The sequence below is a fragment of the Drosophila mauritiana genome, chromosome 3R (assembly GCF_004382145.1).
Source record: "Drosophila mauritiana strain mau12 chromosome 3R, ASM438214v1, whole genome shotgun sequence".
In the NCBI taxonomy this organism is placed as follows: Eukaryota; Metazoa; Arthropoda; class Insecta; order Diptera; family Drosophilidae; genus Drosophila; species Drosophila mauritiana.
The window spans coordinates 4620610-4642329 of NC_046670.1; the positions used below are offsets into that span (position 1 = coordinate 4620610).

At 40.2% G+C, this 21720-nt stretch overlaps 6 protein-coding genes and 1 pseudogene across 6 annotated transcripts; 1 reads left to right on the forward strand and 6 right to left on the reverse strand.

Moving 5' to 3' along the window:
* Window positions 1-946: 946 nt before the first annotated feature.
* On the reverse strand, window positions 947-1626 carry LOC117144648. The gene is made up of 2 exons (XM_033309946.1): window positions 1378-1626; window positions 947-1282 (listed from the first exon to the last, which is right to left on the reverse strand). The coding sequence occupies exons 1-2, from the start codon at window positions 1558-1560 to the stop codon at window positions 1097-1099; spliced, it is 369 nt and encodes a 122-aa protein (XP_033165837.1). The 5' UTR covers window positions 1561-1626; the 3' UTR covers window positions 947-1096.
* Window positions 1627-7745: 6119 nt separating this feature from the next.
* On the reverse strand, window positions 7746-8536 carry LOC117144165. Its single transcript, XM_033309200.1, has one exon. The coding sequence runs from the start codon at window positions 8422-8424 to the stop codon at window positions 7810-7812; it is 615 nt and encodes a 204-aa protein (XP_033165091.1). The 5' UTR covers window positions 8425-8536; the 3' UTR covers window positions 7746-7809.
* A 1106-nt stretch (window positions 8537-9642) lies between these two features.
* Window positions 9643-10113, reverse strand: LOC117144472 (male-specific sperm protein Mst84Dd). Its single transcript, XM_033309644.1, has 2 exons — window positions 10013-10113; window positions 9643-9955 (listed from the first exon to the last, which is right to left on the reverse strand). The coding sequence occupies exon 2, from the start codon at window positions 9931-9933 to the stop codon at window positions 9733-9735; it is 201 nt and encodes a 66-aa protein (XP_033165535.1). The 5' UTR covers window positions 9934-9955; window positions 10013-10113; the 3' UTR covers window positions 9643-9732.
* Window positions 10114-10567: 454 nt separating this feature from the next.
* On the reverse strand, window positions 10568-11058 carry LOC117145107. The gene is given in 2 exon segments (XM_033310626.1): window positions 10568-10853; window positions 10900-11058. Coding segments are annotated over 2 exon segments (432 nt in total). The 3' UTR covers window positions 10568-10580.
* Window positions 11059-11553: 495 nt separating this feature from the next.
* On the reverse strand, window positions 11554-12001 carry LOC117143594 (annotated as a pseudogene).
* Window positions 12002-12217: 216 nt separating this feature from the next.
* LOC117143593 (male-specific sperm protein Mst84Da) lies at window positions 12218-12647 on the forward strand. The gene is made up of 2 exons (XM_033308340.1): window positions 12218-12349; window positions 12408-12647. Exons 1-2 carry the CDS (start codon window positions 12311-12313, stop codon window positions 12558-12560), a joined length of 192 nt encoding a protein of 63 aa, XP_033164231.1. The 5' UTR covers window positions 12218-12310; the 3' UTR covers window positions 12561-12647.
* Window positions 12648-12679: 32 nt separating this feature from the next.
* Window positions 12680-14843, reverse strand: LOC117143591 (toll-like receptor 2 type-1). The gene has a single exon (XM_033308339.1). It carries the CDS (start codon window positions 14826-14828, stop codon window positions 12693-12695), a length of 2136 nt encoding a protein of 711 aa, XP_033164230.1. The 5' UTR covers window positions 14829-14843; the 3' UTR covers window positions 12680-12692.
* Window positions 14844-21720: the final 6877 nt, after the last annotated feature.

A 21720-nucleotide genomic window follows, 5' to 3' on the forward strand; every position in this document is an offset into this window, starting at 1 on the left:
GGATAAAGCGCGTGAAAGTATTATGGAAACCCTTTCGGGGTTTTCGCATTTTCACACACTTAAGCGTCAGTTTCTTAGGCCACTTCAATTACGTAATTTGCCTGTTAACCCAAATGTAATGTCCTTACTCAAAACCAAGAAAAGTTTCCTTTTTCGGCGACTTTTTGGCATAGAACTTTGTACTTGGTACTTTTCACTTTGTGTTTTATCCATGGCCGAAGCGAAAAGCTCAAAAGGTGAAACGCTTGCCACGACCGCTGCCGCTGCAGTTGTTGTCGTTATTTTGTTTCCCGAGTGCAAAATGAGTTACAAATTATTAAAAGAGACGTGGACACAACGCCTACGCACTGGCAGCAATTTCCCCCGCCGACCGCAGACCGAGGCACTGAGAAAAAAGATACTTGAATAAAATTCGCATTTAAAACTTTTTAATACTCCAATAAGAGTTAATGAAAGATCTTTGCCGGAAAATGTCAGGCAGTTTTTACGTGAGTCATAAATTGATCAAATTAAGAATTAATAAACAATAGTTTTTTTACGTGCAAGGCTAAGAGCGAGAATGAGAATGGAAAAAGTAATGGAAACAAGAAGTGGTTGCAGCGGTGCGGTGTTGGCCCAAACGGAAGTTGGCGCTGATGGCCGGGCTCCCAGGGCATGGGCCACTCGCTTTTCACTTTCTTGGCACTTTATTTTAATTTCTGAGGCGTTCCGAAGTTTCCTCTCCGCGTTTTTTACAACACTTCCATGCTGCCTGTAGTTAGTTGGGGCTAAGTAGAAATTACTTCAACTTGCGGTTTGGCCGCTCACTTCTTTCAGGTCAGCCACGGAAGAAACTCTCATAGGCACCCTAATGTAAAATCATATCGAAGAGCTTCGATCCCTAACTAAACTAACAACGGCATTGCGAAACTATTTTATAACCTAATGTCGTCTTCAAACAAGATAGTTTAACAGTGGTTTTGAAATATTTTAGTTTGTGTAATACTCTTTATGCACAATGACTTCAAAGCAATGACTTAGCAATCAATTTTGAGAGTTGTTTTTAAATGGATCATTCTAATTCGCCAAATATAAAGACAGATGGCTTGAAATGCGTTTAAGGCACTCCAATTTCCTCAGTATCGTTATTGACTCGGTTTTGTTCCATAGCCACATGCTCCTCAATTTGTCTAGTCGCCTCTTTGTATTCCTTGGTATCCTTCAGGTCTTCATTCAGGTCTAAAAACTTTTGAATTGTATCTTGCAAATTTTTTAGCTTCCGTTGAGTTTCCTTTTGTAGGTTCTAGTGAAAGGAGATCAACGATCGTTACATAAAAAACAACATCTATTTTTTTGGCTTCTAAAGAGGTCTAATTAATTTCATATTCACAGCGCTACCTGAAAATCGCAAATATTTTCCAAATGTTCTAATTTCTTGTGGACCACTTCGCCATTAAGATTACTCTTATAAAGCCGTCTGTCTTCAAACATGATCTGCTGCGTATGAAATCCATTGCTCTGATTAAAGGAGCAAAACAAATGTATCAACTTCTTAAGATCTCGTTTACGCGGGTCTTCCATATTAATTTAAACTTTTACAGATACCGTATGTACCAGCTATAATTATTTGTTACTGAATGAAGTCATATGCTTGGGTTGCTGGAACATGTGATTGTTTGCACGTTTTTAATTAAGACTAAAAAAGCTGGCGGTTGTTAATCGAACCTAAGATGCAATAACATAAAGAAAACTGCAGCGAAATCATAAAAATTAGAAATGATTTAGCTGAGTTAGCCTTCTTCTGAGGATTCAAAATGGCACAAATATCAATACTAAAAGCAGGCATAAAGCAACTTGATCTGATGCATTCAATAATGAGCAATATATGTAATTGTAGCACTTAACTTAAAAATACAAGTAAGCTACTCAACATTCCCACAACTTTACTATTCAGCAAACTTCACTTTTTATGTGGAATGTATTGATTTAAAGCTTCTTCTTGCATTCTTTGAGGGCCGCATAAAAACGATGAGTTCGGAAAATAGCTGAATGCAGAGTGTGGAGTGCATAAATACAATTTATGTACGCAAGTTTTATATTTTCCCTTTTCGTTTCTTGTTCTTTTTCCCGATCACCCGTTCCTGGTTTTTGGGGACGACAACTGGGGGCGTGGCGTGAGCCATAAAGCTAACAAATTGCTGACACAACATATGAATGACAATATATCAGTGGCGGAACCAGCCAGCTGAGTGGCTGCTGGTGAATAACGTATGATTTACGAATAGAAAACTCAATACAAATGCTGCTTACCAAAACGTAACTCCTGAATAAACAGTCGGGTTTAAATGCCCAACTCACCTTTAGCGAAATTAGTTTGCGTACTTTAGGGCACTTCAGTATTCATCAACCACTTAACACCTCCACCTTCGTAAGCATAAATTATCTCTTCACTTTGAAGAGCTCATTCAACTGAGATACAAGGAAAAAACGCAAAGCAGGCAAACTTAAAGCTTAAATAAACACAAACAACAGAAAAAACACATTCATATACGTAAGAGAATTGGGTCAAGCGGAAAAAATCATTTCCGTTTTAGCCAACCGAAAAGGGTGCCCAAAACAGATGGCACAAAATTATGCAACTTTTTATTGAGTTTTTCGCCAAGACCACCGCAACGATTCGAAAGATATATGTTTCCTCGCTTTAAGGAATATTTTCCCAGGATCAGGGAAAGCTCTTCAATTAATCAAATTGACACTTGTACCGTAGACAGATCGTGGCCATCTTAATATTTCTGGGAATGAAATGGTATTTGACATTTGACATCCGTTGCTCGTGTCAGAACACATCCAAAGAATGAGAAATCGGTGGGTAGTGGCGTTATATACCTTTTTCATTTTGATGAGGAGGGTGGGCCAAGCCCATATAGAGATTTCGATTGGCTCTTTTTGTGAGCGGACGTCTGACGGGCAAATGTTGTTCAATATGCGACGTTTGACTTTGTGGCCCACGGAAACAAAAAACAGGAAGTGGCAGTGGCTTTGTGGTTGTGATATTTTGGTTCAGCGGTTATTCCGTGTGCGTTGGGCGCTGTTCGAATTCCGCTGCAGTTGACAGGTTGCTTCCCCTTTCCTGGTGGGGCACTAGGCCATCCTTTATTACGCTTAGCTGTTACATCGGTAACTAAGAAACAGACATCAGGTTCTGTTTAACTGTCTGTTTTCCGGCATATCATTTGATTTTCATCTGAAACATTGACTACAGCATTATATTACTTTTAAGTTATGAGCACGTTTAATTTTAAAGCGTATTCCACAAATAGTATGCTTTAAATGCTTTAGTATGCTTACAAAAATATCAAGCAATCATAAATCACAAAATCCAAGGCAAGCAACTATAATAGCAATTGACTGACCATCTGGCCAAATAATAATCAAGAACGATTACAGTGATTTGTCAGGAGTGCTCTTAAGTGCCGTAAAAGTTAGCCAACAAGAAAGTTTAAGGATACTAAACTCACTATCAAATTTGTAATTGATTGCAAGGAGCTTGTGTCGAGCTGGCAAGTAAAATAAATGGAGTTTAACATAAAAAGTAACCAGCTATTTAAGCATCACATGGGGTATGCACAATTTCACCCACTAAATTGATTAGGAATTTATTCAACTGATTTTCGAGTGAATGGGAACGGGGCTTACAATTCAATTTGTTCAGCTTTAATCTGTTCCTCATTCATCAAAAGTAGAAAAAATCAAATGAATTTTCATTCCTATTTACACAAAAGCACAAAAGGTTCGGATGGGAAATGCAAACACTGTCATAATCAGCCTACAGGCACCTAAATACTAATGCGTATACGTAATACGCCAGTCCATGTGAGCTTATAACACGGATTGCCAAGGAAATGGTTGCCTGCTTGGTGGCGCGGAGGCGAGGGAAACAATTTACATCAAGCTCTTAAAATAGATACTGCCGATGTGGAAATACATGGAATTGGAAATTAATCAAAATGTATAATAGAACGGACACAAAAAACTTTCTGCCTCTTTGAAGATCGAAAACAATTTAAATGAAGCTTTAACTAATTACTTCCAACTTACTTTACTTGAACGGGAAAAACACCATCTTTGTTATCCTGGCTATTATTGCAAATGATTCTCGACTGTCTGTCCGCTTAGCAACTGAAAATGAGTGCCATAAGCTTACACCACCATACGAGTATGTGTGTGTACCGCCGGAAAACCTTGGAAAAAAGGCAGCAAAGCGTTAAACCGTTAGCAGCTAGATTGAGCCCAGCAGCTGCTGGCGACACCTTGCAACAGTTGCCTGAAGAAAAAACCGCACTGCTAATACCATCATCCGCCTCTGCGCAGAAAGAAATTTTAGAAAATCATGTAGTTCTTTTTCAAGATGCATGGTGAGAGAAATTGCAGCGAATATAACGAATGTATTAAATGATTTATGTGCTGATTCATATGGTGTCTTATTGGTAATTAAGTCGAGTTATGTCAAATTTAAGTTGTTGATTTCCGTTTTAAGGACTTATTTTCCAATTTAGACAAGGTACTCCTTCCTTGAAACAGTATGCTTTTTCTCTCAGTGCATGGTACGCGTCACCGCTTTGCATACATATGCATTGTGGTTAAGCAATTTGCAGCAAACGAAATGAAAGTGCTAAGCGCATTGGCCGTCAGTTTCTGCCTTACCTTCCCCTTTGCGGGTGTGTGAGTGCGGCAGGTGCGATACGGTAAAGCTGTCATATAGCTGGATCTCTCCCTGTGTGCGTGAGACCCATGTGCATGTATTTTTTCTGCAACTCGAGCTCTGCGGCTTGCGCTAAATTTCATAATTTTTGCGAGCGTCTGGTGCCGCCGGTGCCGGTGCTTGTCTGGTGTCTCCCAGTCACGTGTCATTCGTATCGCGCCATAAACAAACCCAACTTGCGTTTCCCGCCGTACTCCGCCCCCTCCGTTGGCATGGAGCATCGTTTGTTATCCCGACAGTCCCGATCCCGATCCCAGTCCCGCTCCCTTCCAGTTCCAGCTCCCGTCGCCTCAATTCGATTTATTTTAATGGGGCTTCCTTGTGCACTTCTGCATTGGGGATACTTTTTTGCGGAGCTCGGCTCAACCCTCGCACTTGTTCACTGAAAATACTTTCTCATGCGTAAAATGCTTGACAAGCGGAGCAGACACAGACGTTGACGCATCGAAATGGGGGTTGGGAGATGGATACATGTCTGCCCCCGCAAAGGTTATCAACTTTAGGCATCGGGTCCAAAAAAAGCACAAGTTCCACTTATTCTAGCTAGTATCTTACTTAACACTGCATTTTAATATAGATACATATTTAACTGATTAAATTAAACAAGGACTGTTTGTCTTGAAGTTTTGTTGTAAGGTCAAGGCCATATAACATAACCTAATCTAACTGTTTTCCTTACTGGCTAGATGGCCCATCTACCAGCCTTACAGATGCCCAAAAACAATTCTTTACACTTGAACTAATTGGGTATAACGGCCAGGAAGAGCTCATTCAATTAAATATGCAATCGAAATACAGCACAGGAATTGAAAACAAAGACCAATAGCCGGGGCAAAATAAATTGGGTAAATATTCAGCGAAAAAACTGCAAACACAATCGAAACTTTACCGCAGCTGAAATATATAAATGGCCGAGCGAAGGCGAAAAAAACATGCATAATATAAACAAGATAAAGTTGCATCCGCCAGTTATGAACAATAATTAAAAGGATCCCTTGGTCGGCGCTCATAACGAATCGGCTGAGTCGGGCCTCTTTGGGGTAATCACTCCCCTTGGATGGGTAATTACGGTTGGAATTCATTAACCCATCACCCGGTGGTCCCGGATAAGAGTGCCGAAACTGTTAAGAGTTCCGAAAAGAATTTTATTCAGTGGAAATACAATTTTGCGCAACAGAAGTGAAAGTAAAAAACCAATTGAATTTCTTCATTCACGAAGTTAGCAAATTCGATGCCTTAAACAGACAGGTTGAACATCAAACAATTGTTTAGAAAAACGTAGAGATGTTTGCCTCCTGCAAGCATCACCGTTATGTATGTTTGTTTCAAGAACAGCACTCACGAAATACTCAAAGAAAATTTTTACTGTATCGACCACAAGATACCTCGCTTCAAGACTCAATCAAAACATTTGAATAAAAGGGAACAATTTTTTCGTCAGTTCATTTTCATACTATTTTAATTATTTCTGCAACTGTGTCTAAACCATACCGCTCCTCTTCAAATATGATACCCTGTACAACAAATGTGGCATTCCGTAAGTAGCCGCTGGAGAACCTTGTTAAGGGGAATTTCCAAATGCTGGGCGAGCTAAGAGAAATGAAAGAGCCGATGAATATGCAGCAGGATCTGAACCAGTCGGGCCAAAAACGGCCAGGAGCTGGCCCAGAGCGGAGAGGCTGGCTAACAAATGTTCGGATGGACAATGTGCTGGGCGGGCCAAGAGTTTATCGCTGCACAAGTTTTATGTTAACACTGGCCACAACAAGACCAATGGCGCTACCAATGGCTGTAGCAATGGCACTGGCGAAGAGGCAGCAGCTGCTTGACTCTGTTTTCGGGAACTTTTTGTCTGCTTAGCTCCCAAATGTGCCACAAATACGGGGCAGAGCCTGGACTCTGCAGGAGCCAACTCCCTCGCCTCGGCTGATAAGTAAATGAATGTTGCATACTTTGCGGCGCGGGCGCAGTTTTCAGGATTTTCAATCATCAAGTAGAGAAAGCCAGCCATGAGGGTGTTATTAATGTTGCGTTATCAGCAGGCCGTCCCTTCTATGCCGTAAAATTCATCGTTCTACCCATGCACTGTAAAAAAACTTGCATATCTTACAGGAAGAATTTAACATACAAATACAAATTTAACATACGCACCTTAATTAGTGAAAGAGAATCTATTTCCAGAATAATGAAAAGGTGTTTTTAAGGCTACGACTTGTATCGATATTCGGATGATATTCCCTAGACTTTGCTATCCCTTTTGCCAGTGCCCCTACCGCAAAATGCACAGCCGGAGCAGCAAGAGCCAACAAGCAACAACCGGCGACCGACAACCAACAACCAACACGCAGCAGCTGTAGGAGCTGGAGGAGATTCGACCATGAGAATGCAGATTCCCGCTGCTGCTCCATGTTGGCTGCATAAAAACGCAGGAATTAGCATAATTTCAGGCACTCGGGCTGCGATGGCGCAACACTTGCGACCGCAGATAAGGCGCAAAATGAACGCAGAGCGTCTTTTGTGCATGTGTTTGTGGGTGCGAGTGTGTGGCAGTGGAGAGTGTGCGTGTGTAAGTGCGGCATCCACATACACGCGTGTTGGACGCGCTGTTCATCGCTTGTTATTTCGGGAGCGCTGTGCAAGAGTTGCGGCATATGTGGATACCAGCCCAGTCAGACGGGGATATTATACATCAGCTCCCCAAAGAAATAGTTCGGTGGCAATTCAAAACCAGGGCACATTGTTAAAGAAAGTGCGAAGTCATATGAAATATAAATTAGGGTATTTAAAATTCGACCCCTTACGTTAAGTTTCTGTCGCAAAGTTACCTCAAGCCCTGCAAACACTCCCATTGTACTGGCGAACACACAGCGGCATACGATTTCCATAAATGCACAACATCGCGATTTTCTTGGCCAAATATCTTGGCTAAAAAGTTGCCTGCGGCTGAGTGCTATTTTTTTAAAAGGATTTTCCAGTGGGAACAATTTAGGAGCAAGTTGCCACGTTAAGAATGAAAGATTAGCCTTAATTTTTATTACCGATAGTTGGAATCAAAAAAATCCACAAAGCTAGTGCAAGTGGAGCAACTCGTTGAAGGCCAGCCACAAGGTCTCTTTGAGACCCATGCCATACAGGACGTCGTAAATGGACTTTATGTGTCCGGGGCCTAGATCGACCTTCAGGGAGTTTGATTTCGGATTGTGGTGATGGCTGTGCCGGATCCCTAGATATTGCTGGAAGTACAGTTGGGCCCGTCCCCAGTGTCGTCGATCTGTGAACAATCTACTTTCGTGGAGCGCCTCACTATCCTCGTCTACCTCATTATTATAGGGGGGAAACTCAAGCCAGCTCTCTATCATCGGCCAATGGAAATCGCCTCGCAGATCTCGTCTCATTCCGAAATCCGAGTGCGAAAGGGAACCGAACCTGAATGCAGGTCCTCCAAAGCTCCTTATTTTGTTGCAGAACGCCATTTTTCTCTGAAACTTCATTCGCCGGGACGTTGATGTTCGGGGCCGTTGATCTGCTGCAGTCGAAATTGGCTGACTTGGGTTGTTTTGACGTGGTAGTAACACGTGCGGACCATCCCCAATCATTGCGGCTTCTACGACGCGGGACGCACTGGACCTGCTCCACATTCTCGGAGGATTTGTTCTGATTTCTTCGCTCATAGCCGCGGACATTTCTGCTGATCGAGGTCCGATGGGCGGGCCTTAGAACGCTGATGGAAACAAATAATTTAGGGTGAGACAATTCAACTGTCCACTAAACTGGCTAACTGAGATTAGAAAATATATTTCAAATTGTTATTTCAAGGCATTTACGAAATATTTCTCAACTTTATAAACTTAACAAAGTTTTCTCACATTGACAGATTATTAAAACCGCAGATTTTTAACTTATATATACATTCCGATTTGGTACAAACATTTCTGCAAGGATTGGCCTGAATTCCCTGGGTACATCAATAGTTGGCTGCGGCATATGCGAGTACTAGGATTACTTGTTCGTACATAAATGCATAGAGCACTGATTAAGCGTTTCGACTGCGATTCTGGCAGGCAGCTCTAATTCGACCCCTGCCGGAACTTCATTATCCTGCTCGTCTGCTACTCGAATAACAGGATGCGCTATACATTTGAATGCCCCCTAAATGCTAGGAGCTTACATATTCGAGAATTCCCTTAACTGCGTCATCGGGAGAGCCAGTGCCTCACAAGCGCACACTTAAAATGGCTGCCTTCATAATTCAGCGTGGAAAGTGGAAAAGTCGACTGGCGAAATGAATGATGAAAATCAGTTCCCCAGATATTCCTCTGGCATCCTATTGCTGGCATACAATAAACAATTTGCCTGCTGATTTCCAGCATGAATTGAGATGTCAGCAGTCTGCACTCGAGCCGAGCAGCCATTAATAATTGACTGGGCCCAGCTACACGGGGCGTATGAGTAACATTGCTGGGAAATCACTTTGATTGGCCTCGGCCACGCCTCTTTTGGCACCATTTACTTCAAGGTACTTGACACTAATTAAAATCCCCCAGTAGGCTAATTTAATTGCTGCGAGGCCAGGACTACTTTTTATTTTCCAACTGCATCGTCCCAATTACCTGAGCATGTTGGCATAAACCAACTGCTCCTTTTATACCCAGTGCAATGCAACTTTTCCGTGTGTGAATGTATTGCCACAGGCTGCAGTGTGTTAGCCTGGTCTATTGTCCTATGGAGTTTGCTTCTCTCTTCATCTACTCCCTTTTTGGATTGGCTTGACATTTGTCATAGGCTTGTGAAGCAAAGGCAGCAGAGGAAAAGCCCTAATCTGTATAGTATACTTGTACGGAGTGTGGATGAATAGGAATTACAATGATTACATTGGCTCCCTTCTAAGAGCCCTTAATTTTATAGTTTTCATAGTTCCCCTTTATTTGTCACAAGAGACTAATGAAATCTTTTTTTGGACACTGTTTGGTTGCTTATTCGGGAAATCACAGCTAAAAAGGACAGCACCGCTGAAGGCCATTTCGTTTTTCCATAGGGCCACAGCACGGGCCACAAGGTCCACAAGGTCCACAAGGTCCACATGGTCCGCAAGGACCACAACGCGGTCCACAGGGTCCACAACAGGGTCCACAACAGGGTCCGCAACACGGTCCACAAGATCCGCAGCAAGGTCCGCCCGGTGTACAGCCCATGGTTTTTAAAATTTTATGAAAACTAAAGTAAAAGCTATTATATACATACAAAAAATTTGTTAAATAGAAAAATACGTACAAAGTGCTGAACCTGAAAAGCTTGGAATAGAGCTCAAATTTTGATGTTCTTAGTTTGAGGGAAAGATGAAAACTGATGTTTCCTTACATAGAACTTGCACAGGAAAGTAGAATACAGATTCAAAGCCTTCTAGATTTAAAATGAATAAATTCAAAATTCATAAAAGTAAATTCATAAACTAAAAGTAATTTAAAATAAGATTAATCGATAATTTTGCTCCTTAGTTAATTTTACAAAAACATTCTGAAGAAAACGTTCTGCCGTCGCTGATACTTCTATTTCTTGGCGTTGTAGCATGCAGCACATCTGATCCAGATAGGAACAACAAAGAACGAACAAGTCAAGCTCCTCGGGAGGCAGAATCTCCTTAAGGCGTCTTTCGTGTAAAATATAGCAATACATATATATAGCCAATCAGACTCCGGCTAGTGTTCCTGATCAAGAAACCTACACCCCGTACATAGTACAAAACGCATTCCTCCACCTGTTCTCAAAACTATTGCACTAGCCCATTGATTCCTAGTCTGCATCTTTGTTAGCTAAGAATAAGATAGATTGCAGTTTCATCTCAATATATTTGTGGCTTATAACTTTCAGGTGTTAGTTTAACCATGGTGGTATTGTGGCATGATGTATCAAATCGTTTCGGCTGCAGATTGTGAGCATTTAGCACCAACAGCCACCGCAACAGCTGCCAAATGGTCCGCAACAAGGTCCACAGGGTCCACAGCAGGATCCGCACGGACCACATCGGGGTCCACAAGGTCCACAGCAGGGACCACAGCAGTAACATCCGCAGCACGATCCACAAGGTCCACAGCACATGATTAATTCGAGAAGTCTAAAATAAAAGAAGTCTAAAATAAGTAAACTATTTCAAACTTTACAGTGAAAATTTTTACCAAAGGTCTTTAAAAGCCAAAGAACAATTATCTGGGACAAAACAACAAATTTTGATTCGAACAGAACGAGGGTCGAGATGAGAATGATATGTTTTCGGAACATACATGGTTAGGTGGGTCTGACAGGTCAAGAAAGATTTCCATGGCCTACTATGAATTCTAAGTGTGTTTATTGTGTGTTGTAGTAAGCTGTGTCGCACTTTATATTTGGGAGGTTCTAAATAGTTATTAATATTATATTTGCAGACAAATACTATTATAATGGTATGAGGCTTAAATGTACGGTTGCAGGTTTTATACCCGACACTCGTAGAAAAATAGGTATACTATAGCGAATAGTGTGTAACATGTAGAAGAAAACGCTATTCTTGAGCTGGATCACAAGCCTACCGTCCGTAGGAACGTAATATGTTGCCCCGCCCCATCTGACGCCCACAATCCACAATGGCCATCGGTAAAATTTTTTTGATTGTTTTGCCAATTTTTAGCGATATGCCAACAAATTTGTTAATTTTCTCGTTCGCATTCGACCAAATTATGTATTTATTATGTTCGAACATTTATTATTATACTGCCTATACGCAGAAACATATGGATCCAAATGTTCCACCATTTAGAAGACAAAAACCGCAGGCAAGGTATTTTTAAATTCTTATTTTATTGACTTGGCCCGCGAGCTAAAGAGTTTCTCTGCATTTAGTCCTAAGTTCCACTTTGTGGTTCAAAGGAACAAGATATTATACATGTTGTTGTTGTTGTTGCTGTTCAGCACCCGCAATATGGCCTACAGGGTCCACAGCAAGGTCCACAAGGCCCGCATAGTCCACAGCCCCCGCAGCAAGGGCCGCAAGGGCCGCAAGGCCCACAAGGCCCACAGCAAGATCCACAGGGACCACAGCAGGAACCGCAAGGACCACAGGGTCCACAAGGTCCGCCGCACGGGCTACAGGGTCCACAGAATCCAAGTGGTCCGCAACACATGATGGTTCCGTAAAGTTCTAAGAAGAATTTTGTAAAAACTTTGCATATTCACACTCTGAGAAATACTCACTATGAACCTAACAAAGAACTAACCTAGGACGAAAACAAATTTCGATGATTACAGGCCGAGAATCAAAACAAGAATGATGGAAACCTGGCTCACAAGTTGGGATATCAATTTGACAACTGTCGAAAATATCCACAGCTAACTAGATTATGGGTTTTGGCTGCCAGAGGTTGAATATAATTTGTGGGATCACATTAGCCTTGAAATTCTCATGACTGCTGTCAAATGAAGCTTCGACTGATATAGCCTAGAAATCGTCAGTTCTCCGTTCCACCTTCAATAGTTAACACCTAAATTTTCGGTTCCTTTGGATTCCGGTTGGGAACTATATCTTAAAAAAACAAAATCATGTACATGTACGTCAACCCGAATTACGTTTTGGTTGGGGTATGTATTTATCGGTCTCGTAAGTCACAAGTGAATACTTTTTAATATCATTTTTCAGGGCCCCTGCTGTGGTCCCTGCGGCGGATGCGGACCCTGTGGTGGATGCGGCCCCTGTTGTGGTGGGTGTGGCCCCTGCTGTGGTCCTTGCGGAGGATGTGGACCTTGCTGCGGCGGCACCAGCAGTTTTTGCGGTTGCGGTCCTTGCTGCTAAGCCAGTTGACCCGGAAACCTGTCGGAATACTTGAGGGAACTATGTAAATCTCAAAAAATAAACTGTGTTTGTTTTTTATTGAAATTATTTAATAGAAATATGAGGCCATAATGTAATGTATGTTTGTCCTAGTCAACGTAACTTGGTATGCGGCATCGAGTAAATCAGCTTATTCCAAAAGTTCGGATGGCTTCTTTCCAGATAGGTGTTAAATGCCATGTAGGTCCTTAGCTCGCTGTCCAGACTGTCGAAGTTCTTTACATTTGGATAGAGCACCACGATCAGACGCTTGCAGCGATCGCGTGAGGTGGCGTGGAGGGCCAGTCGAAACTCGAGGCGACCCCAGGTGGAATTCATAAAGTTCTCCGTCATGAGGACAATAATGCGCCGCGAGTCCTTTATGGATTGGCCAATGCAATCGGGAATTGATTCACCCGCTAGCCAGTCTCGCAGGTAGAAGCAGAGTCGGAACCTGGGTTCACCACGTTCCAGCCTATCTACGAACTCCTCCAGCAGAGGCTCGTCCTTGTGGGTAAACGCCAGAAAGGCATCGAACCTCTTGTCCTTATCAAGTTCTCGTCTGGCTGCCAGACTGAGACACACACCGTGCTCATAGAACCAGACCAGGACCGGTTGTCTGAACCATATCAAAAAGTTTAAGGCAATGATCGTGGCCACTAGGGAGACCGCGAGTGCCAAATAATATACGAGTTCAGATGGGCACACAATATGCTCATTAATCGAGACAAGCTTCTCACCATTACTGCACTTTATCTTAGTGAAGTCTAATATACTTGAAGATACACTTTTCATGAAATTTACCTTTTCTATATCGTTGCAAGTACAAGACCAGGGATTGTCAAGCAAAAGCAGCTTTAACGATCTCTTCTCGAAGTAAGATCGATTCTTTTGTGACAGGGCCGTAAGGTTGTTATTCCTTAGGTCCACATAGGTAACCCTGCTTGAAAGTTCAGGCATCTGTAGAAGTCCTTCTCCTCTGCAATCGACAATAAATGATGGCCATTTCAAGTTATCCAAGCAGCAGACACAAGCATCTGGACAATCCGTTCGAGATATATTGCAACGTTTCAACGTGACGTCATACTCAAGGGGCTCGTGATCTCTCAAAATGGAAAGGACTGATCTCGATTTACAGTCGCAATTCCAGGGATTCCCAGAAAGCTTAGTTTCAATTGAATTTTTCTTAACGTAACTTAAGACTTTATCATCCAGGGTAACGAGATTATTGAAACGTAGATCAAGAAACCTTAGTTCCTTTGGTAGCATTGCGATGGTTATGTTTGAAATATTATTTTTAGATAAATGAAGTTCTATAGGACTTGATATATTTTGTTTTCCCATAAGAAGGCTATTTCTAGCAACGATATCGGGAAAGTTATATACAAATTTATTACTGCAATCTATTTTTAAAATAAGTGAATCGCGGCTGTAACAACACTCGCATTTATGAGGGCAGGGGGCTGCCATTTCACGAATATAAAATAGATCATACTCCTGATTGACGAGTATTAGTTTTTGATGTAGCCATTCCATATTCTTATAGATGCTCATAATTGTAGTTAGGTTGTTCAGATTGCGATGCATACTGTGTAACAACTGTTCCTCATTGATCAAATAGTATTCTTGTTTTCTTACACCTAGCCAAATGAAGTGTTTTCCCAAGAACTTCAAAAACCCCTTAGGTAATTCGGTTAAGGAGTGCAAGAACATAGGTCTCACTTCAACACTTTTCATCCGTATTATCAATTTGAGATGTCTAAAGAAATTTATTAACGGCTTATCATCACAATGAATAGTCCATTGATTGCCTGATTGCTTAAAGATGGTGACATTTTTTAAGTATTTGATTAAAGCGTTGTCCATATTAATTATTTCGTTGAAGCTTACATCAAGATAGTCCAGTTTTGCTGGAAGGTGATTGATACTTAAGTTGGTTAACATATTCCGCGAAACATCAAGCCTTGTCACTGATTTATATCCAGGTAAAGTCATAGTTGGCAACTTAGAGAGACAATTATTGGAAAAATTCAACTTTACACCTCCATAAATTGGAATTGGTAGGGGCGGAATTTGCAAAAGACCCATATTGCTGCAGTCTATGTTTAATTCCAAGTCATCAAATATATACAGACATTGGCAAGGTTTTGGGCATTCTAACCCATTGATGCCACGAATAAAATTACAATTGTTTTGTGTGCATACTAAAGCTGTGAAGTTCTCGTTGGGAATGTAGTTTCTAACCTTCATCAATTTGAGACTGGGAAAGTTTGTAAAGTATTTCAAATCCACCTCGTTGTCGATATCCAGCTCCAAATGCTCAAGGCTTTTTTGAAGAGTACTAAATACAGAATTAAAAAGTTAAACAATAAGTTTCTAACATAAAATTAATTATTTATACTGAATTTCAATCGACTTAATGAGCTTTTAAAGACAGCAAATTATAGGTAGCTATAATTTTTTATCAATTTTACAAACCTTACAAATGTCAAATTCCGAACGGTGCACTTGGTAAGAACCAACTTTCTTAGATTAATACACTGATCAAATGGTTTCGTGGATACGTTTTCAATTTGAAATCCAATAAATGTAAGTGATCTTAAATGCGACTTCCCATTAAAAATAAGGTTGTCTAGCCGAAGTTGCTGGTTTTCAACTGCCTTATATGCGTTGATAATAATTTCATTTATATTATCCGTTATCATATTTATATATTCGATTATTTCATTGAGGTAAAGGTTACTTTGAATAATTATTTTAAGAGATTTAGGTCCATTGATATAATGGACATTTCTTTCAATTGTTTTAAATGAATTTAGTTGATTTTCGAAACGTGTTACTGTCTCCACGCCTAGTTGTCGAAGATAATCCACTGCACGAATTTGGTAACTTGTATCAGACACAATTAGTTCATTCAATTTTAAATGGTTTTCCTTGCTGATCGGACTTAGATTGAAAATTTTTGGATCGGGAATTTTCCATTTAACCTCTAAATGTCCGTCTCTCATAATCAAATGGTATTCATTGGTGGCAATATAATCATATGCTTCTCTGTCGCATGTCTTTGGATCGACTGTATCATTGCAGATGCCACCACCACAATATGTTTCACAATAGTCGTCTGGAATTGTTAGCAAAAGCTTTGTTCGCTTTGATTCACATATAAAAATACTTCGATTTATTATAATTAAAATAAATAATTTGGTGTATGGTTCCATTTGACGACCGATGCGAACGCAAAGAAAGTTGGATTTATATAAACACGAATTTGCATTGAAATATTCATTTAAATGAAATTTTTATGGGTCCCAACACTGCCATTAACATTTTGAATACGTAAAATAAAATAAAAGTAAGTTCAATACACTTAAGTTACGAGTCACAAAATAACAATCGAAATAGTTCTTTAAATTCTCAAATATTTTAAATGCTTGAATTCCATATATTGTGTACCAGACGACGAATGTCTTAAAGTCCTGTATATTAATTTTTTAAGACTTTAACATTTACTTATACCCTACAATCGTTTTGAAATAAAACCATTATATGTAACCTTGAATCCAATCACTTAGAGGTTTTTGACTTACACCAACAACTAAAATGTGTTGAGAGCTTTGTGTGAGTTTTTGCGGGTACTGCAATTTAAATAATGCATCAAATGAATTAAGTTGCCTGTCAAATGAAGACGACGGCATTTTCCGGAGTCTTTCAGCGGTGGATGTGAAGGCATTGGAGGTAAATGGAGCGAATCCTTCAGCATCTCCAATAAAAATCGAGTCATGTTAACAAAGGAGTGAAATGAAGCGCAATCAAAAAGCAAACCAACTAAGATGGATACCGATTGTGAGTATTATGTGACAAAAAGTGAATACAATCCGATAGAGCAATAGTTCAAAGAAAAATGCTTGTAGAAAATTGAACTCTTAACTCTCCAGAGATGGACCATACATACATATATATATTTATACGGAACTCTTGTGTGTGTCATTGATATATCGTTCGATCCGACAATATAGGAAACACGCAGGCACACAGGATGGCAATAAAAACGGTAATGATGTGGCACGACGACGAGAAAAAGTAGTCACACTAGTACGGTGGATATGAGTCTGGGAATTAGTGCTGAATAGACGGTGCCACCTTTTAAAGAAAATCTTGTTTATCTAGTTTTTTAAGATTAATTCTAAAAACAATTTTTTATTCCTTCAAAAACGCGGTCTTGAAATTCTCTACTCCCTGTATGATTCGTTCTCCATCTGGCTTTAGTGAATATCCCCACTACTTGCCGCGAATATTATTAAGCACATCACATTTAAATGCGGCAGCTTAATTTTCACCTGCAAGGATGTGACTTGAACACAAATCACGTTGCAAAGAGAACATATTTCGTGGGCTGGGGGCTTAAGTTCCGCGGTCTAAATAAATCATAATACAGGTATGTCATCTAATTAAATATATCCGTATGTAATACTGTAGTTTAATTTCAGCAAATGTGGAAAACTAAAATACGAAACATGGCATACCATGTGGTTGCCAACAGTGGGTGCTAAAAGTATTTATTGCTGTCAATCCTAAATGAAGTAAAAACTCAACCTTTTGAAAGAGCGCGGTTCGTCAAGGATACCTTTTTTAAACCGGAATGTAGTCGTACTTACCAGGAGCACTGTGTACACCAACAAGTAAGCACAAACGGCAGACGTGCTCCGTTAAGGGTGAATACACACAGAGACTCGGCTTCCGGCGGAATATTTCAGTTGAAAATTTTTAATGAGCTCGAAATTGTCGCAGTAGATTTTGCAACATACCATGAAAAATCGGAGAAAAAAGAGTCAGGAAAATAAAGTACAATCAAATTAGTGGGATGAGGTATTTGAACCTGTCGCTCTTAATATGACGACACATTATGAACAATGGCTCTATAGCCTTTACAATTAATTACATAAAAAGATCCGAATTGCATTTATATATTTAATAATTTATGCTACTTTGGACCCTTAATATTTTTCATTAATGCCTTAAAATCGCTCTATGAATAAGTCCCAGACATTTTGTACAGGTCGGTTACATTAACAGAATATGTGTTCTGTATATGTTGGTTTTAAATATGGTTAAGAGTGTACTTTATATAAAATTGAAAATCAGAGGCATGTCATCCCCTGAATACGAAGGGAGTGTGCCGTGGTAAAAGCAACCCAAATTTTGGTTGACATTTCCTTTTAATTTCACAGATTTACATTTAACTTCTGATTGAGTTACAGATTGATAATGATAAACAACATGATGCGATCAACCTTGCATGGAATAAATCGTATATTCGATTTGGTTAATAAAGCAGGTACTAGAGAATGGTCAATTAGAACTCAATTGTATTAAGTTGGCTTTAAATTGTTGAGCACTCAAATATGAACTTTTACTTATTAAAAGCATGTCTTCACTTTAGAACTGTATTCTTCGGTGTGACATTTGTATATACATCTTAGGCGCCAAGAAAGCCCACACGTAATAGGATGGCTATAACGAACATTTTCCGTTTCCTATTTCTTACGCTTGGAGAAGGCCAATCAGACCCTTCCTGCACAACGCAAAATGGATCGCTTTTCGACTAAGAGCCAAGCTCAACCAACCGTTAGATAATTAAAAAAGAAACGGAAATTAATTTGTCAAAACGACGTAGCTGTTATGGTCTGGCCGAGAAAATTGCTAATTAAAATTATTGACAGATTCAAAGCGAAACGTAGGGAACATGACACTGAGATGGCTGTGTACGATTTTAGCCAAGAATTCTTGAGTCCTTTTCAAGTCTCATTCTGCGTTTGAAAGCAGTTGCAGCGAAAGGTGTAGATACAATATGTGCCTTCTTCTCGGGCACACGTTACGTATACGCAACGTATGCGAGAATAAAAAATGAAAATAATTGTTAAAAAACCTGCTAGCTATTCGGCTCACTCCTCTCAGGAGTGTTCGTCCTATCCTAGCTTCCATGGGCTGTAGAATTTTCGGCTCTACGACAGCAATTGCATTGTCCAAACTGAAAACTCGACTCAAAGACCAGATCTCCGTGCGTGCGAGTGTTATTTCGTTGAGCTAAAATCCACAATGGTTTGGTTATGAGCTCAGTTTCCTGTGCCCTTGGCTGCTCTATCAACATGCAATTGGATTTTCCCCCTTCTATATATCTATTCCTGCAATATCGCGTTGTTTTGGCGCTTTGATGCAGCGCATTGTTCAATGAGCCCGCGGGCAAGGGACGGCTATCTATTGTCAACGCTGCGTATGCGGTATGCGTTTTTATTCACCACCATCCCATTGATTTTTTCGAACGGTGCTATTGTGTTGGGTCAGTTTAATTGAGTGAAGAAAATCAAATGGGTTTTATTAATGCGAAATTAAAAAGTCAATTGTGAAACACAACGGGTGGTAAAGTAATATTTCTTTGATGCAGAAGATAAATTTATGAAGAACTGAAGTCATATTTGAGTGCAAAGTTATCAAACTATACCTATTCATTAAAGCATGTAGGTAGTATTGTCTACGCATCCTATATAATCTGGACACATCCGTCCTTATGGGTGTAAGTTAAGATTAGGGATTCAGATAGTGGAGACACAAGCGATGTGAATGATTTTGAGTGTTGCTATGTCTACTCTAACGCCCACAAAATGAAAAGAATATTTTGAACCATTTTCTCAATTTGTTGCTATTTGCTCGACCATTAAAATAAGTCGAGTATATCAAATATAACTGCGTTGGGTATGAATAGTTTTATTCTACCTGTTACCTACTTCTCAACAAGTGTAGTATACCCTTTTACTCTGTTCGAAATAAAGGGTATATGAAGGTTCCACTTAATTAATTGCTATATTTTTTTTCAGAGAACAGAGTCCAAGAAAAATGTTTTAGACTAGATTGTTTTTCTAGATCGTATTGATCGCGTAAGAATTTCTTTCAGTTTCAGTAAATTTTTGACGGTTTTCCTACCAGGACTGGGCTGCTGGAACTACATCATTTGCCAATTACGCACTCTGCTCTGCGTCTTTCAGAATCAATAGAGTCGGTAGAAAAAAGCTGCAAAAAAAACGGCAGCTCGACGTCAGCTTAACACCTTGAGGTTAAACCCAAAAGTACAAAACCATCAGAGGCAGCAGGAAAAACGCATGGCAACATGTGCAATTTAACCTTAGACACGCACGCCGGACGGATGGCTTTGAACAAAAGATACAAAAGGGATCGGGAACGAGAATGGGAATGGGAATGGGACTGGGAATAAAGGGACGATTCAGGTGGGGAAACAAAAACCGGTTGGGCCAAAGGTAAGCAAGGAAAGAATGAAACAATTTAGCCAGCACTTAACCGTTTAAACCCCAACTGAACCGAGTGCACACGTTTGACCCAGGAGCGACACAACGAGGACATGTGGGTATTGCACACGGTTGCAGCTCAAGATTCCATTGGGGGTGTTGTAAGAACAAACAGAAAATGAGAAGAGGAACATTTTGCGAAGCCCACCGAAAAAATTAAAACCACGCAGGACTTAAATTTATAACCAGCGGTGCTGTGGCAGAAAAAGGCGTTAGAAGGAATTTGCTTTTCGGGGGCGGCAGGACCAGGGTGGCATTGTGGGCGTGTCCAACAAGCACGAAAATGAAAGCCGCAGTGAAATGCATTTTGGAAGTTGCCTTGTCGCTAACCAAAAAAAAAAACTAGAAAGAAAGCGCACTCACATGCACAATAAAATTATATTTAGTATTATTAGCTGCGCTTTTAAAATAAATCTATATGATGAAGAACTTTTTGTTATGCCGAATTTAATTTTCATTAGCTAATTAGTTAAAAAACTCCTTGCTGTAATATATGTTATTGAATTTTATACAATGGCACAAACGTTTCTTGTTCCTTAAATATGTATATAAAATATAATATGCAGCAAAAACAAAACAGCTTATATTTAAGATTAATTCTTATATAGATATATAGTGATGGTACCGCCATTATATTTCTTTCTGTGTGCTGCGGGAAAAAAAAGTTTGCCTGGTTTTGTGTGACGGCGACGATTTGAAGCCGTGACCCCGCGCAGTATGCAATGCAATTTTTTGTTACGGGCTTGAGCCCCTTCGTCCTTCGTCCTTGTTTTCGTCCAACCCTCTGCTGTGCCGGTTTGATATACAAACTGTAAAATGGCAGTTCACCTTAACTGGAAACTGAACTGAACTAAACTCAAACCAGCTGAACTGTTTTTGCCGCTTTCGACGACAGCATCACATACAAAAACTTGTCACATGTGCAACGCAACATATCCGCTTCGTCCGCCAGAACTTTCGCCCCACATCCTCAGTGTCCCTCTTTTTGTATGCTTTTAGTCGAATTTCAAATGTTGCTTACTCTGCTGGACATCTAAAGTTGGACGTGCAGGCGGGCAATCCCCTCCCCATTTTCCCGTCGGAAAAGTAACTTAAAAGGGCAACTGCTGCTCCTGCCCGACTATTATTAAACTGATAAATTTGCAAGTTCCGCAACGTGTCATATCAGTTGTATTCAACACCCCAACAGAATGGAGTGCCATCAGTTTACATCGCGGATCTTATCCATGCAGCATCATCTGCTCACGCTAAGTATCCGCAGCAGTTGCCGCTCTCGGTTATTACATACGAGTATTGCGAAGCCAGCGTATTGCCGACTTATCCACTGACATGTTCCATTGCCGTAAACAACTATCTGGTACTCTATCCCAAAATTAATGCATCCAAAAAAACATTGAGCGTTTTAAATAATATTTATATTATAGGTACAGAATAAGTACCTTTAGAAAGCTTTAACATCATAAGGAAGTACCACAAGCTTTAATAAGCTGATAATTTAATATATATGTAATTAAATAGTTTTTAAATATGTTTACCAAAATTCGTTTAAAAGGAAACTACTTAATAGGCACAGTGGGCTATGAAAGTTTATGCCTTTGTGCCATCGACACTAACATAATAATTTTAGTTTCCTTGTTCTTTTTTTGAGTTAAGCTGACAAAAAGCGCGTGATTTGCTTATTTGAGGAGCTCAAACTGAAGCGAGCGTGGCCAAGGGAAGAGAGAGAGGGAAAGGACACACAGGTGTGCGACAACCTGATTTGTTTCGCTGGTTAGTGAGCTTTT

Coding starts and splice junctions, on each gene's coding strand:
- LOC117144472 (XM_033309644.1), bottom strand. CDS start 9,933: ATGGGCTGTACACCGGGCGGACCTTGCTGCGGATCTTGTGGACCGTGT.
- LOC117144648 (XM_033309946.1), bottom strand. CDS start 1,560: ATGGAAGACCCGCGTAAACGAGATCTTAAGAAGTTGATACATTTGTTT. Junction 1,283..1,377: donor AAAATATTTGCGATTTTCAG/GTAGCGCTGTGA, acceptor TCCTTTCACTAG/AACCTACAAAAGGAAACTCA.
- LOC117144165 (XM_033309200.1), bottom strand. CDS start 8,424: ATGTCCGCGGCTATGAGCGAAGAAATCAGAACAAATCCTCCGAGAATG.
- LOC117143593 (XM_033308340.1), top strand. CDS start 12,311: ATGTACATGTACGTCAACCCGAATTACGTTTTGGTTGGG. Junction 12,350..12,407: donor CGAATTACGTTTTGGTTGGG/GTATGTATTTAT, acceptor ATCATTTTTCAG/GGCCCCTGCTGTGGTCCCTG.
- LOC117143591 (XM_033308339.1), bottom strand. CDS start 14,828: ATGAAGGTTAGAAACTACATTCCCAACGAGAACTTCACAGCTTTAGTA.